We start from the raw sequence: 17,696 nt of genomic DNA, 5'->3' as shown, positions 1-17,696 counted from the left end.
AAAGCATCAAAGTTTAAATGTGCACACTTGTGACTTGACCCACAAGACTCTATATGATCTCGGATCCAATATATATGATAATCTAATATCCCCCTTAGATTTATAATTATTGGATCCGAGATGATTGAGTCAATGATATTGGATAATGTAATATAGACATATGATTCATTTCTTCCTTGATCATAGATTTTCGACATTTGCTGAGAGATTGGATCCCATACGGTCATAGAAATAGGTGTTGCCAGTTATTTAATATAAAAAAGAGTTTTTAATTTCTTGTTCGTTAATATGTTTCAAATAATGTAATGTAATTATTTTTCTAATTATATACTTGGATAATCTTGCTGAAATAACAAAAAACAAGCCATATTAAAAATGACGATGTCTTTTGACAAATCGAATTCTCTGAGATCTAGTAACCCTGAGGTCAATACCTGTCGGCGTTAGCGCTCTCCATTGGCTATTGAAACGACATATGACGTAAAATAGAATCAATGAGATATGATAATGTAATATGCAGATATGATCAAATGATCATATATATTGGATCCTATATATGATTATAGAAATGATCATATGTAAATGATAATGTAATACCCCCCTTAAGGTCTTTGTGAAAATTTCAAGTGCATACCTGTTGCCATTATTGAATATTGATATCGAGCAAAAAAGGCCAAAAAATCACGTTTGTTGTATGGCAGCCCTCCTTATATATTAATATTATTTTGTTTTTAGTATTTGTTGTTATAGCGGCAACAGATGATACACAATCTGTGAAAATTTCAGCAGTCTAGATATAGCGGTTCTTTAGATACAGCCTGGCGACAGACAGACATACAGACACGGACGGACAGACAACGAAGTCTTAGTAATAGGGTCCCGTAATCTGCATCGCCCAGCAACCTACACCTTTAATTTTTTTAAACGGGCAACAAACATGTTTTAATCTTGTTGTCGCGGGCCACAACCAAAATTATTTAGGAATAAAGTCCCGAGGGTTCGCAGGTTGAGTATCGCTGATCTAGCAATGTAGCAACTAGCAACCCTACTCACAAGTACGTATGTCAACTCTCCGCACCCATAGGCGAACGCGTTGGCCAACGCGTTTGCAGACGCGTTGGCAGTGCGCTTGCAACGGCGTTTGTGAGTAATCCACACATAGGAAGGTCGTTCAGTATGCTTTGGATCGCGCCAATGTGCGGACGGATTCAAAATGGATGTTGAGTCGCTAACAGCTGCAGCTGTATATTTATTCACAGCTTATAATTACTTTGTAAATGTGGACAAGAAAAAGTTTTTAAAGGTTATTCTCGAAATAAATAAGTAAAAGGCGAGAAAACGTAACAAACAAAGAAATAAACTCACTTTTACATATTTTATAATATTTATTTTTTTTATCACTTATTATTTATTATATATAAAAATTATTACTTATTATAATTATCATGATTAATAATTAATAATATATATTTATTATTTATTAAATATTTAATTTATTTTGTTTTTAGTATATTTTGTTGTTATAGCGACAACAGATATAGGTACATAATCTGTGAAAATTTCAGAAATCTAGCTAAGTATAGTGGTTCTTGAGATAGAGCCTGGAGACAGACAGACGGACAGACAGATGGACAGACAGACAGACGGTCCCCGTTTTACCATTTGGGTACGGAACCCTAAAAAAGCAGTGTCCATAGACTATAGAAACCTAAATGACATTGACAAGTTGTCAACGTCAATTGCAATTGCATGGAAAATATGGCTGATGCAGCGACAGTACGTAGAGAGGCAAGGAGAAGAAAAATATTAGCTAATTCTCAAAATAGACTACAGTTAATATCAGGAAAAAACTGTGACGACCTTCCTAAAGGTGCGTACAATTAATATATTTCTATTGTAGTATGTCCACTGTTCAATTGACCTAACTTTTTAATCAATTCCAGATACACTACCTACCGTTGAAGCAAACCTTCTGCGTGACAACCAAGCTGATAAGAATATCAGTAATGAGTTTAATTGTTTAGTCGGCAATGGTTCTATCACCCCTGAACCGTTTTCTTTTGATGCTCCCCTGATGGAAGGTGATAATGAAGTCGACGGAAATCAAGTAAACAATGACTTAGCAGCTTTTGCTTCTCAACGTGTTGAACCTAATCAGACAGAATCTTTTCGCGAGAAGTTTAGTGCTTACAGATACGACGTAGTAGTCTTGTCGGTGGTGATACAAATTCTACACAGTTATGCAATTCTAACCCCAAATAAAACTTACTTCTTTTTGCCCCTAGTTTTGCATGTCATCACAAAGTTTATATGGTATCCAAAACCGAACAATTTCAATTTTGCCAACGCACTACTACTTCTCAATGGTATATCTGCGTCTAGAGCGCAGAGAATAATGAAGGTAACCCACTATATAAGTGAATTATGTCAAGATGCCTGTGTCTTTCTTTTTTCCACTGTTTGTATAAATGCTGTGTGCTTATACATGGAGCAAATTGTTAATTAGCTTGAAAATGACTGACCGCTAATATGGTACATTCAGATTATGACAGAAGATTTCAGTTAAAATACAAATCAATTTTGTCATTGGTTACGTCTTGTTGAAATGACAAACCCTCGATTTTGCTGTATGGTATGCTACATTATGTATGTATTATTACATAATAATATGAACCTTCCTCTTAAATCACTCCATATATTAAAAGAAAACCATATCAGAATTACCAAGACTTAAAGATCTTGTTTGAAATTTGTTTTATACTGTAGTGATACTTAATAAACAGTTATTGTTCTGTCACAAAAAATACTTGCATTCATACACTGACTGTTATTTCCTTGTTATAGCCTGAATGCACACATACTGGTTAGGTTCATGTACAATAGTTTGATTGCTTGTGCCTTTATATTTAAGTGAGTGTGACATGTGTGAGTTTTAGTCACATATTGCCATCATAGTTTTAAATAGCAATAACTAGTTAATATGTTAAATGTAACATAGTAACTTTCAAATATTTATTTCTCTAGAAACATTACAAAAAAATTTCAAAAGGCATTAGAAACAAGGTTTTTTACTTCTTTTAGGTACTCTGGTCCAAGGAGATTGGAGGTTTATAATATAGAAGGTCTAAATATGTTAACAACATGCTGTGATGTGCAAACATTTTGTAACGATACATTAACAATGATTCTTGGTTGTGTAATTTGTGTGTGGAGTGGGTAATATTCCAAATCTATTGCAGTAGATATGTTTATTGTATTGTCTAATATTATAGAAAATATATTATCTGTAAATTATTTGATCATTGATGTCAACTCATTTGCTACATACCAGTAAAGAGCAATAAGAAGCAGACATAAGAAATGACCCCTTTGATAGTTAGAGCTTATTTCAATACAGTGAATAGTTTGTCAATTTTATTACATAATATTGTTTCATTTAAACTTGAAGTTGTAAGTTTGTGGTCATTATAAATTAAGCTGTTTTTCCAATAACAACCTATTTTTAAATAAAAACAAGAAAAATAATGATGTTACATATTGTGTAAATATTATAAGTTAATAATTGTAACACTTACAGATTTCTAGTAATGAATTACTGTTACATTTCTATTTAAGTATACTCTGTTTGGATTAAATTTAATTTTTATTTAACAAAACATTACATTCAACCAAATCGATGTATGGAATTTTAACAGTGTTAAGTATGAAATTATGGGGTCACATTTATAATTTATGGCAGTTTGTGACTGAAAATTCTTTTTATAAAAATCTATTGGCATTTATACTGATACTAATAGCTCGTAATATAGCTTTACAATTTATAAAACATTGCCATTTATAATATCTTGTCTATAGCCTTTATCTAGTAAAAGAATATATTTGTATATGTACATATAATTTTACATTCTGAACGCATTTTATTGATCTAATAGTTCATAATATTGTTAATAGACACTATAAACTTTACATTCATATCTAAAACTCGTAAGTTTGAAGGCAAATGTTAACAATGATTAATTGTTTGTATAACAGCAACTTGCAGTTAATTTTGAACATTCTATGATAGACCATGGTACATATTTACTATCCCTATAACTAGCTTTACACTGTAAATATAGACATTTTTAGGTCAAACATTGTAGTAAAGCAATGTTTGGCCTAGTCTGATGTTAGAAATGTTCTTGACAGAGTATGATAAAACATTATTTAATTTCACACTGTAATTATTTTCATTAGTAAGAGAGTTATAATTTTAGTGAAAATTATAACTCTCTTACTAATAAGTTACCTTTATTTACATATTATAATATCATGTAAATAAATATGTACTATGATTTTTGGTCTATTTAAGATGCATCTGAAGCTTAAATTCTGGACAGTGTACCAAAGATTCAGTTATTTGCACATAATATTTAGTTTGTTTTTTTTTCAATATCTGTAGCTATTACAATATCTATAGCACAACAGTTTTATATTATTTAATAAATAATATTTTCAACTTTATTTACTTAACTGTCTCATTATGTACATAGGTCAATGAAATATCATAAAATATAGTATTATTTTAATAATAATTATTTTTTAACAATGTTTTGAAATAAAATGGTTAAGTGGTTCTCTTGGTTTTTTTTTCACAAAATCCATTACACAAGGTACGGTACAAAATTTTATGAACATACTGGGGAGGTTTTATTTCATGTACTTTACCATGTTCCACAGCTTGTTAGTACCTGAAGATAAATAATTAAAATTATTAATACCTGCCTTTTGAGCAAACATTAAAACTACAGGGTGTGTAGTTCTGTGTTAAAAAATATGCACATTCATACTAATATTATAAATGCGAAAGTGTGTCTGTCTGTCTGTCTGTTACCTCTTCACGCTCGAACCACTGAACCGATTTTGCTAAAATTTGGCATGGAGATACTTTGAGTCCCGAGAAAGGACATAAGATAGTTTTTATCCCGAAAAATGTACGGTTCCCGCGCGATAAACGAATTTTGGCGCAACGGAGTTGCGGGCGTCATCTAGTAATATAAAAATAAGATTATTATAGCAATTAAACATGATTTATAAAATGAAAGGGATTTATTTCAAAAACAAAAAACAAAGGAAGCAATAAAACCAAAAATAATAAACAGCATGGCATTTATTTGTCTTATAACTATACTATGAAAATGATAAAATGTACAGTGATAACTAGCTGATGAGACAAAAAGCAGAACTAAAGTTTAAAGAAACTCTTAATACTATTGAAAATAGTCTTACTATCATCTGATTTTGGCGAGGTATTTGCTGGTTTCTCTGACTTTGGAGTCTTTTCACTCGTGCTCTGATGTTTAACTGATGTCTGGTCGATATTGTCTTGCAGTCTACATTTCTCATTAGACAACTTGTCATCTTTCAAGCTTGTTTTTGTATCAGTTGTATCATCAGAGCACCCGAGTCCCTATTGTTCTTTAACGGTCTTTGACTTCTTTGGCTTGGAAGATTTTTCTCTTACCAAATCCCCGCGCCCAATTGATATCATCTTAACCTCCCATGCTTCTATCTCTTTCCTGTAATGTAAATTAATAACAAGTTAGTGAAACTATAACAAAAGGAGCAAAAGCTAGATTAGGATAAAAATACTACTAGCTAAATCATGAAGTAAGTACAGTGCTCCCAAAGTGGATAATGTGCATAGAAAATTTCGTAATTTTTCGGCAACGGTCGTATTTCCTGAGCGTCGGAAGACGTCGCTGCAAGCGCTGTTTTAAACTTAATTTCAAGAAAAGCAGCGCTATGCAGCGACATAGAGGCGCCTGATGTTGCTTGGATGTTACCATGTTAACGCCGCGATGGCTTCCCGATGAGTTACTGCACTAAAGCTCGCATCAATTGTTAAACTTACTTATATTTATTCATTAGGTCTTGAGCTTGCTTCTCAAATTTCTGCCGCTCATTGTCCGAGAGTTTTTGCCAATCTGTTCTGACTTTCTCCTGGTACTCCTTGACATTGTTACCTTGGAAGGAATCCTTTCTGGATTGCATGAATAGAAAATAGGAGGACATAGGTTTTTTTGGCCGTCCCATTTCTTTGAATTCCTGTAAAATGAAGCATTTCATGCTGATTAGCCGGTCAAAATAGCTTGCAGGACTTGACTACATTTTACATTACGAAAACTTCTATGAATTATGATTTAAAAGTTAATCTTCATAATCATTGACAACATACAAAATAAACCTCATGTAATAATATGGGATATCTTTAGTTGAAACCATAAAGTTAATATACCTAGCGGAATAGACCAACAATCTCGAGCTGTCAAACGAAACCGAAATTGATTTTCATCTGTGTGAAAAATAGTGTATACGTATACACTTACACAAGCATGATTGAACATGAATTCTATGAGATTCCCAATTTGTCAACGTGCGGCACGTGTCAACTGAGTGTAAACTTACTGCTTTCAATTTTCTTTTTTCCCTGGCAGCAGCTATCTCTTCTTTTACTCTTTTGATCTCCTCCTTTTGATCTTCACTCAGGGAACTTTCATACAGCTTTTTTATTTTCTTGTAGTCCTCCATATCTTTCTCATACTCTTTGACCATCTGAGATTTTGTCTTAAAAAAAATATATTGTTTTTCTTTGAGCGCTACTATACATAATTTATATTATTATTTGCTTAGCATATCTAAAAGGTTTATTGACTTACTTCTGCATCCAACTCTTGCCAATGCTTCGAGCTCCAAGTAATAGCTTCTTTAGAAGTCATTCCTGGATTTTTCGCCAGCAATGCAGGCCTCATTTGTGCCATGAACTTAAAAAACGGCGTTAGAGGCCTTTTTGGTTTATCGATACCAAGCATTTGCTCAGCTGACTTTCGTGTGTAGTTGCATACTTGTGTTAAATTAAACGGATTCGTTCTGTAAATAAGCGAGTGTATTGTTATGACAAACCAGTAACATTCAACTTTCTACAAAATAAAGGTAAAGCAAACCATAAAACAACAACAAACAGAAAGCGTCATAACCTCAATACCTTTTATGCAAAACGTTCTTGTAAGATCCTATAAAAATATTACTTAAACGATAAAAATGATTAAAAGGAGACATCTCTCAAATTATAGCTTCTATTAAAAAAATTGCATTAAAATTTTAAATTATTGTACTTTTACAGCGAATCACCAAGAACGCAAATTTAGTTTGGGAAACTTCAAACTTCAAATTATAAACGTCAAATAATTGTCATCTCCTTCTTTTTTATTTGTATTTATGTTATTTTTTGCCACAAAATTCACCATTGGACAATGGAAAGTGGAGCCAAATCAGGACTTTGGTCTCTGATTATATTAAGGGAGATCGCAGACGGCACACTTTTTGTGTGATCGAGTCTGCGCCCTGCGGACTGCGGCGCACATACAGTCGGCATGGCCGCGGCCCGCGCCTTGCCGACTGTATGAGCGCCGCAGTCCGCAGGGCGCAGACTCGATCACACAAAAAGTGTGCCGTCTGCGATCTCCCAAAACATTGATTAAAAAACCGACAAAGGTAAACTTACTTTAAATATAGTCTGGCATAAAAGTGAAGAAATAAAAAAGTGGCAACATCAGTGTCATCCAATGTCATCCCTTTTTTCTTATATTAATGCATATTATAAATTAATATAATTCAGTAGAATTTAAAATGAGGATACTTCAAAATTTAAATTCTTTGAAAGACCAATAGAAAGTAACCTCATGGCTACAAAATCTACTTTTGAAGCCACGAGGTTGCTTTCTATGCTCCCTTGCTATCTTCCAAATACAAATTGTGTGAATACAGTTGCGGGGAAGTCCCATTAATAAATAAACAAACACCAATATAATTAAATATTTATTATTTTCTAAAGTCATAAAAATCAATAGCTTTAATATTATGTACAATACTAAACAAGAAGACGAATTACTATTTACATAATACTTAACAAATAACATCTAATTTGCTATATACAGTCCATACTTAACATGACCATTACGATCAATAAAACTTAATATTAAGTACTTTTACAATTTATCAGTTCCAATTTGCAGAAAGCAAATCCTTTATATTTTTAAAAGGTCCATAATTGGTCCATTACCTTGACAGCTTTACATCTAAATAGGCAAGCAATAGCTAGACTTAAAACTAAAAGGAAACATATTTTTTAAACTATACAATGAAATTAAATTATGTACTACCTCTCATATTCATACATTAAAAATGTTAAAATTTCCGATTGATGCATAGAAGCAAAGTACCTATAGTCTGTCAGAAAAGTGAAGAAATTAAAAAGTGGCAACATCGTAGTGTCATCCCTTTTTTCTTACATTGATTTGAAAGGGATGACACTACGATGTTGCCACTTTTTAATTTCTTCACTTTTTTTGACAGACTATACATACTTGCAATGCAAGAAGGCGACTTCTTGCATTGCGTGCGCTGGTTTAGGTGGTCTATACACATAATAGACCTATAGACTAGCCAGTTCAGGAGTTCCCAACCTGCGCGCCGCGGCGCCCTGGTGCACCGTGGAAAGGCAAAAGGGGCGCTGTAAGTCGATCCTCCATCCCTATCCGAAATCACAAATATTAAAAAATAATATTATTAATTATGTAGTTAAGGTATAAGTAATAGATGATTAAATACTTAAATATTTGTTTTTTTTTTTTAATATTATTTACCTCATTTACTTGCTTGACCTAACTATAATCATTAAAGATGTTTACTTATCTTTTTCTAATAGGTAAAAATATAAAATAGGGCGCCGCGCCGTGACAAAATATTGTGGCGTGTAACTGGGCCACAGGCTGAAAAAGATTGGGAACCCCTGGTCTAGTCTATAGATGGCCTACACTCTACAGTCTACGTGTACGTGCTGCTGTAACGACGACGTGTTTTTGTATGTATTGTAAAGCTATTTAATTTATTAATGTATTTAAGTAATTTGTATCTATTCAAGCTAGTATATATACTTAATAACGAATGGCACATGTGTACAAAAATCCTTACAAAATAATTAATAATATTATGAATACACAGGAAACATACATTTTAAATGCAGGCCCTCCCACAAAATCTTCTTCGTAGGGCTGCTGTAAGAAATTTCTATTGAAATAAGCAGTTCCTTTGTGTAGTCTTTCCATGTCAGTTGTTTTTGAATAATGTCTTGTGTACAATAAATGTTAAATAAAAATAAAAAAATAAAAATATAAATGTTCAATCTTCGTGATATTAAAATAAATATTTCTCATTTATTTCAAGCGACCAACTAAAATATCCTTCATTGAGTGATTTGGAATATAATCGAACATTATTCTATAAATGCAACACTGGGAAAAGGAATAGCATTTCGTCAATTGGTCATAGAATAGTTTCACCGGCTGAATAGTGATAATGCCTGGGTTTTCGGTAGGAATTCTGCTGCGGTGGTCGGTAGGTCGCATACTTTTGCGAGTGCCTACTCAGGGTGTGCGGGTGAGGGGTGTAACAGTGCAGAGTGAGGGGCGTGGGCGGAGGTACTGAAGGGCACTTGGCTAGCACCGGCTTACTGGGCCCGCTCATTCTCCGCCAGAGTGCCTTCAGCCTTGGCGTCGCTATCCACACTGCCACCATAACCCCGAGTATCTGCGTCGCGAAGATTCGAAATAGGAACACCCAGAACGCCGGCCGAGGCTGCATCGACGGCTGAACAGATGGCATCGGCGCCGATAGCCATTCATCGCGGAGAGAGTACTCGTATATCCATGTGGCAAGAATACACGCGGAAGGCACCGCGTACAGCGTCGCGAATGCACCCAATCGCAGCAGATTCTGATCAGTGTGCTGTATGGGAGCGTTCAGCAGAGCAGACGGAGCAGGCACCGGCACAGGACGACGGAGTATAGCGCGAAGACCAGAAGCCAGGAACACACTCCCAAGCAGCAGACAAATCGCCTCTGGGATGATCACGAGCGCCAGCAACGACTTAGTCGACTGGTTCCCCACGTAGCATGTGCCTGAAAAAAAAAGAAAACTCAGTATCGCAAAAAAAAAGTCGAGCGGATACGGATTCTTTAGTTGAATAACATTCCGATTTCCAATAAAGCGGGTTCGGAGCGGACACCTACACAAACACGAGCGGCGAGAGAAAAAACGCTGCATTAATAAGGACCCGGTTAAAAGGGCCGTTTTGAAATTGAAATATGAGCGTGCGAGGAGGAAAGGTGTCGTATTTAACGGCTCGAATAATGCCCGTGCATTTCTTTCTGTCGCTTACGAGATTGGATAAATAAAAAGCTTGCTTTAGTTGCCTGAGAATCGGTTTGGAGTACTTCTCTCGTGTATCGTAACATGATAATGAAAGACGGTGCCTCATGTTTGCGAGATTCGATTACATTTTCCCGTTGAAAGAGTTGAGTGATTGTAATATAATATTATTATATAAATTGTAGATCAGAGATCTCTTTACAGTACTCGAGATGACGTCTTCACTTTTTTGGTCTGAGCTCTGAGGGCATTTGGCCGATTCTGTATCGTACATTTGTGAGTTAATCACTGAGTTAGTAACGAAACGGAGGAGTGAGCAACGGAAAGTCTCACTTTTGTATGCAAGTGAATACAAAAAGTGGCACTGAGGACTGGACGTGATCATTTTGCTGACTGCTGTGATCTTACAGACGGAACCTTATAGACTATAGAGCCATGGATAAAATGTTGATGAATATAGTTCGACCCATATTATGGATACCAAGTACGTCGATACTTGATAATTTCAAGCCTAAACTGGTGAACGAAATGTGCTGTCGCCTAGCGCAAGCGTCGCTGCCTTACCTCGTAAAGTCTTAATAGGCGACATGACTCAAGCCTAGAGAAAGCTCCTTGCCGTATGGCTCTATATTTGACAAATAGGAAACAGGAGCGTACTAGTAATTTTAAATAAGTACTGGATGGTGGTTATCATGGTATTTCCAGGTATTATTCTTATCATCTTTTATACGTGGGAGAGCCATGCTTCGGCACGAATGGGCCGGCTCGACCGGAGAAATACCACGTTCTCACAGAAAACCGGCGTGAAACAGCGCTTACGCTGTGTTTCGCCGAGTGAGTGAGTTTACCGGAGGCCCAATCCCCTACCCTATTCCCTTCCCTTCCCATCCCTACCCTCCCCTATTACCCTATTCCCTCTTAAAAGGCCGGCAACGCACCTGCAGCTCTTCTGGTGCTGCGAGTGTCCATGGGCGACGGAAGTTGCTTTCCATCAGGTGACCCGTTTGCTCGTTTGCCACCTTATTCCATAAAAAAAAAATCCTTTGTTTCAGGGCTACTGGATATTATCTTTTTATCGCAATTGTGTAATGATTATCTTTATTATTATCTACTCGGTAAGTATAAACACTGTTTTAATATTGCCGACTGCGACTACTCAAATGTTTGGAATAAAAGCGGTTCCTTTAAAATTTCTCTTGGCCTAAGGATTTTGTTGTTATGATAATATTTTGTAATGCCGCGTTGCTATATTTTTCATGTTATTTGAACAGTGCACGTTAAAACACGCTTTGAGATAAGGCTTGCGGTATGCACCTGTATTTATGTAATGTTAAACTCATACCGAATTCAAAGTGAACCGCTAGTTCTTTAGAATGCAGTGCGGAGGGAATTATAATATTTGATAACAGAGCAAAAGTGCGGCATTTCCTCAAGTACTATCGTTAATTTTTAAGCCCATCACCCATGACTACAGTACTCACTAGTCAGTACTCACTCTGTGTGTTTAAAATATACAAAATATGTAAATAATAATTTTATAAACCTAATACCACCTCCACCATTAACTACTCATCTACTCAGTACCCACATCTTTACGCGCCACCCTTGCGCGTGCGGCAGAAAGTTATTTTTTAGCAATTTCGCCAAACGCATTTGTCATACCGCCCGCGCCTCAAGAATTTCGAGTGCTCGCCATTCCATGAATGATTCCACACATGTGGTACTACAATGAAGCGTACAAAATGAATGCTAAAAGTATGAATACGTGCTTCTGTTCACTATTATAAGATTTTATCGCTTTGAAAACGCCGCCGATCGAATCCAAGGAGTATTATTAATCGGTAAGATTCGATTGTGAAGCGTAACGCAAGCTTGTTAAAATAATGGGACTCGATCGTAAACCATGACCGGATTTTTTTATTAGATCGTGCCATATAAGTTGTGAACCTTGTTAGTAATTGTTGTTCTGTACGCATTATTCCATTCTAAGGTTCTAAATTTTCGAGTTATATATTAGTAAACGTGTTCAGAACTCTACGTGCGAGATTATGATCGTCGATCGATTTATTTCCATAAGTTTCAGCTTTATTTCCATAAGCAACAAAAGAACGAAAAAGGGCCAAAGCAATCACTAATCAATCAGAAACATGAGTTATATTTTTGTCGTGTCAAACTTTTTGCAATCTCAATTTAAGTCCCCCTCAAATATCTGTATCCTGTACCGGAATAGCTATTTCTGCGTCCCTTTTTTGCTGTGTCTGTAGTTAATCTGTACTCTGTCTGTGTTGAGTGTTGATCTCTCTGAGCCCAATAAGTCACATCCACCGAGAAATTATGGCTGTTATTATTAGGCGACTTTTTCAATCAATAAATAAATATACAATATTCATTTATTGATTTGAGTTAATCTACTACTCACATATTAAACAATGATTACATTAAGAGAATTAGTCTTTTTTTACCTCACATCCGCAGGCGACCATAGAAAGGGTTTTTTTTAGGAAATAATAAAACGAGCGAATAAAAACTTACTTTGCGACTGATGATGAACATACTGTTTTAATAACTTGAGCGGTATGAATTTGAGTAAGCGAAAAATAAACTAAACTAACGATTAATATTGATTTATAATAAAATCCAGAACGAGCTTACAAAAAGTGGATTGTGATTAATCTATTTCAGATATTAAAATTCTATCCGAGCGACTGTATTACTAAGTGAGCGACTGGAAATACATAGCGGGAAGCTGCAATATTAAAGACTAGCTGTTGCCCTCGACTTCGTCCGCGTGGACTTTAGTTTATAGTTGTTCCCGTACATCGATTTAGTCGTTAACGCGCAAATCAGAAAGTATATTGTGTGGGAACCGCACATTTTTCCGGGACAAAAACATTCCTTGTCTCAGATTCAAATGAGTATCTCCAATCTCCATGCCAAATTTCATCAAAATAGATTAAATAGTTTAGGCGAGAATCATAAAAGTTTATTGTGCGGGAACCGTATATTTTCCGGGATAAAAAGTATCCCTTGTCCTTTCCCGAGACTTAAAGTATTGCCATACCAAATTTCATCACAATAGATTGAATAGTTTAGGCGATAATCATAAAGTTTATTGTGCGGGAACCGTACATTTTCCGGGAGAAAATTAGTATTCCTTCTCCTTTCCCGAGACTCAAAGTATCTCCATACCAAATTCCATCAAAATAGATTGAATAGTTTACGCGCAAATCATAAAAGTATATTGTGCAGTAACCGTACATTTTTCTGGGACAAAATGTATCCTATGTTCCTTTTCGGGACTCAAAGTATCTTTATACCAAATTTCAGCAAAATGGGTCTAGCCGTTTACGCGTGATGTCGTGACCACTGGAAATATAACGTTCCGCGCAGCTTCGCCCGCGTAAATTAGATATTTCACAGACAAATTTGTCCACAAAAAATAGCATACGATCCTTCACGTGGTCTACTTCTTATCTGTGCCAAATAACAGAAAAATTTCTCCAGTAGTTCGTGAGATAAGCCCTTTCAAATAATTTCCCCCGTGTTTTTTCACATTTTCCTCTATTTCTTCGTTTCTATTAGTGTTAGCGTAATAAAATATAACCTATAGCCTTCCTCGATAAATGGGCTATCTAACACTGAAAGATTTTTTCAAATCGGACCAGTAGTTCCTGAGATAAGTGCGTTCAAATAGGTCCTTTCAAATAATTTCCCTCATTTTTTCCACATTTTCCTCTATTTCTTCGCTCTCATTAGTCTTAGCGTGATAAAATGTAGCCTATAGCCTTTCTCAATAAATGGGCTATCTAACACTGAAAGATTTTTTCAAATCGGACCAGTAGTTCCTGAGATTAGCGCGTTCAAATTAGCCATAATTTAAACTTTTTACCCCTTTCATCTAAAACTTGCTTACTTGAAAACCTTTTTCATTCAAAACTCTATCTCCAGCTTCTAAAAGATCAATTAAACCAGATGTAGTATCTGGTTTATCTTCATGTGTGTGTAACAAAAATAAGTGATAATACTTTAGGGTGTGTACGTGTTCCTTGTAGAGAGTTCACTGTGAAAGTAGCAGCTCTGAAAGACGAAATTTTTTTTTCACTTTTGTATGGACAAGGGCCCGAGCGTCACGAGTTTCCCCATACAAAAGTGAAAAAAAATTTGGTCTTTCAGCGCTGCTACTTTCACAGTGAACTCTCTACAAGGAACACGTACACAGTACACACCCTAAAGTATTATCACTTATTTTTGTTACACCCTGTATAATATGAAAGAAAGTCTATGGTCTGAACTCTGAAGTCTAAACAATGATAAAAAAACAATTTACCTGTCAACTCATCAGCATCAACATCCCTCGTGACGAGCACCGCAGCGGCCAGCGCGGCCGGGACCCCCCAAGCCGCTAGCTGGAGGAGGGAGGAGTGGCGGTAGTTCCGGGGGGTGCCGGGAGGACCGGGGGGTCGGAGTACACTCGCTCGCCACGCACCAGCTACTACTACCCACCTAGAAAGAGAGAGAGATATTATGTTAGATTGTTAGAGAAGTACGAAAAGTAAGTAAATACTTACATAGGGTGGGTTGCACCAACTTAGTACTTACTTTAACTATAACCGTATAACTATAACTACAATGAAAAATGTCAAATCTTTGGTTAAAGTAGAAAATGGACGCCTTAACCATAACCATAGAGCTCGACAAGGCTTTAAATGAACGTGGCGAAAAAGGGACTATCGCTGTCATCATACAAAAACGCCATTTTTGACAGTTCTCCTTTACCAGCAGCGCTCCCCGCCCACGTTCATTTAAAGCCTTGTCGGATCAGCAACAGACATCTGTCAAATTCTGTGGTCAAAGTTAAGGTTAAAGTTAAGTTAGCCTTAACTATACCTAACCATAACTTTAACCATAACTGAAACAGCTATAACCACGCCTCTGGTGCAAGTTGCAACCCAACCTAAATAGTTACTACGTAACTATAATATAAATTAACTGATAATCTAATGTTATAAACATTAGACTACCAGTTAATTTATATATTGAGGTATTTCTTACAAGAAATTTGCTTGCAAATACCTTTTCCATTCTTGGGAGTGTTTCTAATTTATAAGCTTAAGAATTTCTTTTAAATGTCTGAATGTTGACATTCTTAACGAATATGCAGTTAAAACATAAAGGGCTCTATAAAATTGAGGAATGGATTATAGTCTGTCAAAAAGTGAAGAAATTAAAAAGTGGCAACATCGTTGTCATCCCTTTTTTCTTAGATTGGTTTGAAAGGGATGACACTACGATGTTGCCACTTTTTAATTTCTTCACTTCACTTTTTTGACAGATTATACAAATGGATTGCCAATAATTACCATAATCCGTGTAATATTTGCTACTAAAATAGACAAAATTAATAAGAAGGTTCTGAATATTTAATTGCAATTACAAGCTCATCGCAGTTAATAACTTAAGTTTAAGCAGCCATTAATATGGCCAATCAGCTGTTGACAGCAGGTGGATACACCCCGTATAAAGTACCTAGTTGTTGAGAATTAAGATTCTACGGCAAGTTTTTTAATTGGTACACTGAGACTAGTATTAAAATTATTGGTAGCTCCTTATTAAGCTGTGGTTGGCCTTACTGAAATATTTAACGATTAAGTGTAAACGATAATAATTAAGTTAGGTATTCCTTCCATTGTATTTTTGGTGACGAGTTTTTGTTGATTCAAAAACTTTTTTTAATAAATGAAGGCTAAGTACCTACTAGATATGGCATCAAAAGGTCCTGACTCCTGAAGCTGAAGTGAACCTGAAGTGGGTATGACCAGTATTATAATTATAATAATTAAAGTTTGAAAACATACAATTCTAAAATTTTTATTTTTCATTTTTCCTACAAAATAGGCGACTGTAGTTAAGCCGTGTTTACACTACGCTGGCGCTATATTAAAGTTCCCTGTAAATTACGTATAGTACAAGATTCTACTAAGCCCGAATCAAGCGACAAGTAAATCCCTAACGGACAGAAAAGGTGTCGCGGTGTTTCATGTCACCAGCATAAGAAGACCCCAGCTTTATTTAGAAAACTTCGGGTGATATCAAAAAGGGTCTGGGCTGCAAGGTACAAGTAATTTGGAGTAGGGTAAGGTGGCGTTGCACTTGAGCAAACAGTCTGTCTGTTTGTACAGAGTCCAAAGTGGCGATATGTTAAACATCAGTGTTTAAACACTTTGTTTGATCCGGACGCCGAGCCGCGCCGACTAACAAGTTGTTCGCTTTCAACTAACATTACTATTATTTGCACGATTTGAACTATTGTTTGTCGAGAAAAGAGCTTCTTAACTTGTACGTGGAAAAAAGAGAGAACGACGAATTACAAAGTTTTAAGAGCGAAAACGACGTAGCAAAATGTGAACAAAAACTATATTTTATGTGTTTTCAAACTGAAAGCTTTTAGATTTCAAGAATTAGAAGTATGAGTAAAATATAATATAAAAAATATAATAAGTAAAATATAATAATCGTGTACTTTGGTGCTATTTCGAAATAGCCCATAGTAGTTGCACGAGAAGTAGGTACCGTAATTTATTTTGTAGTTGGAGTGTGACAGGCACATTTCGTAACATCTCCATAATTTATTTCTAAACCCTAGGGCTTCTAGACCCTAGAGTCTTGAGAAATAAGTGACGATGACATTTTTTATAAGATGCGATAGAAATAAACACATTTTTGTCTCATAAGAAAATGCAAATGTTATTACGGCAAGGCGCGAATTGACTGGCGCCTTTGAGATGTTTTTACTTTTTTATTTATTTTCTTATCCACGCTGGTCGTTTGGTGATAAAATTATCTGGTGTTAAAATATTTATTGTACATTTACCTTAATCGAAGCTTGGAACATGGATGTTATCAAAAGCAATTTGATGCTACTTTTGCGTTTAATTTACTGTTATTCGTGTTTGCTTTGCAGAAACCATTAAGGAAATGTTATAGGGAATTGGTTGCGGCATTAACGCCAGCTAGCGTTTATTTATTAGTAGTAACTTTTATTCCTTACATAACCGTTAGAAAAGGCCAGGTAATAACTTTAACATCAAAATGAAAGGTGCTTGTTACAAAAAAATGGATATCTTTAAAAGTCTTACAATACTTATTACTTAGTTATTATTTATATTATCGAGATATTTGTTTTTATCTTATTTTAGAAACATCATTTTTTTAATAATAAATCAGACCTAGCCTCGTGTTTGCAAAATTAAACGAAAATAGATTTCCTGCGAATACATAATATTATTAACGAGGACACTAGTATTTCAAGTTTTCCTACCTCATTAATTTAAATATACATTAAGGATGCAAAAACTTACTTTACGATGCCGCACACGACGCTTATAAGATTTTTTATCTGCTAACCGCGAGACATAAACGTCAACTTGACTTATGCAGGTAGAGTATTC

At 35.4% G+C, this 17,696-nt stretch overlaps 3 protein-coding genes across 3 annotated transcripts in view; 1 reads left to right on the top strand and 2 right to left on the bottom strand.

The window, feature by feature from the left end:
* Positions 1–1,756: 1,756 nt before the first annotated feature.
* On the top strand, positions 1,757–2,591 carry LOC121735299. Its single transcript, XM_042126077.1, has 2 exons — positions 1,757–1,870; positions 1,944–2,591. The coding sequence occupies exons 1-2, from the start codon at positions 1,759–1,761 to the stop codon at positions 2,504–2,506; spliced, it is 675 nt and encodes a 224-aa protein (XP_041982011.1). The 5' UTR covers positions 1,757–1,758; the 3' UTR covers positions 2,507–2,591.
* Positions 2,592–5,131: 2,540 nt separating this feature from the next.
* Positions 5,132–7,156, bottom strand: LOC121735298 (transcription factor A, mitochondrial). Its single transcript, XM_042126076.1, has 5 exons — positions 7,025–7,156; positions 6,699–6,909; positions 6,448–6,606; positions 5,894–6,087; positions 5,132–5,558 (listed from the first exon to the last, which is right to left on the bottom strand). Exons 1-5 carry the CDS (start codon positions 7,096–7,098, stop codon positions 5,450–5,452), a joined length of 747 nt encoding a protein of 248 aa, XP_041982010.1. The 5' UTR covers positions 7,099–7,156; the 3' UTR covers positions 5,132–5,449.
* A 1,667-nt stretch (positions 7,157–8,823) lies between these two features.
* The window catches only part of LOC121735297 (frizzled-4), a 42,130-nt gene continuing 33,257 nt past the window's right edge, over positions 8,824–17,696 (bottom strand). The window contains exons 2-3 of the mRNA XM_042126075.1: positions 14,576–14,751; positions 8,824–9,998 (exon numbers count right to left, since the gene is read on the bottom strand). Of these exons, the coding sequence (XP_041982009.1) occupies positions 9,364–9,998; positions 14,576–14,751 (811 nt within the window). The 3' untranslated portion in view covers positions 8,824–9,363. The remainder of the gene's footprint in view (positions 9,999–14,575; positions 14,752–17,696) is intronic.

Source organism: Aricia agestis, chromosome 17 (assembly GCF_905147365.1).
Source record: "Aricia agestis chromosome 17, ilAriAges1.1, whole genome shotgun sequence".
Lineage (NCBI taxonomy): Eukaryota > Metazoa > Arthropoda > Insecta > Lepidoptera > Lycaenidae > Aricia > Aricia agestis.
This window is presented reverse-complemented; position numbering and strand designations above follow the sequence as displayed.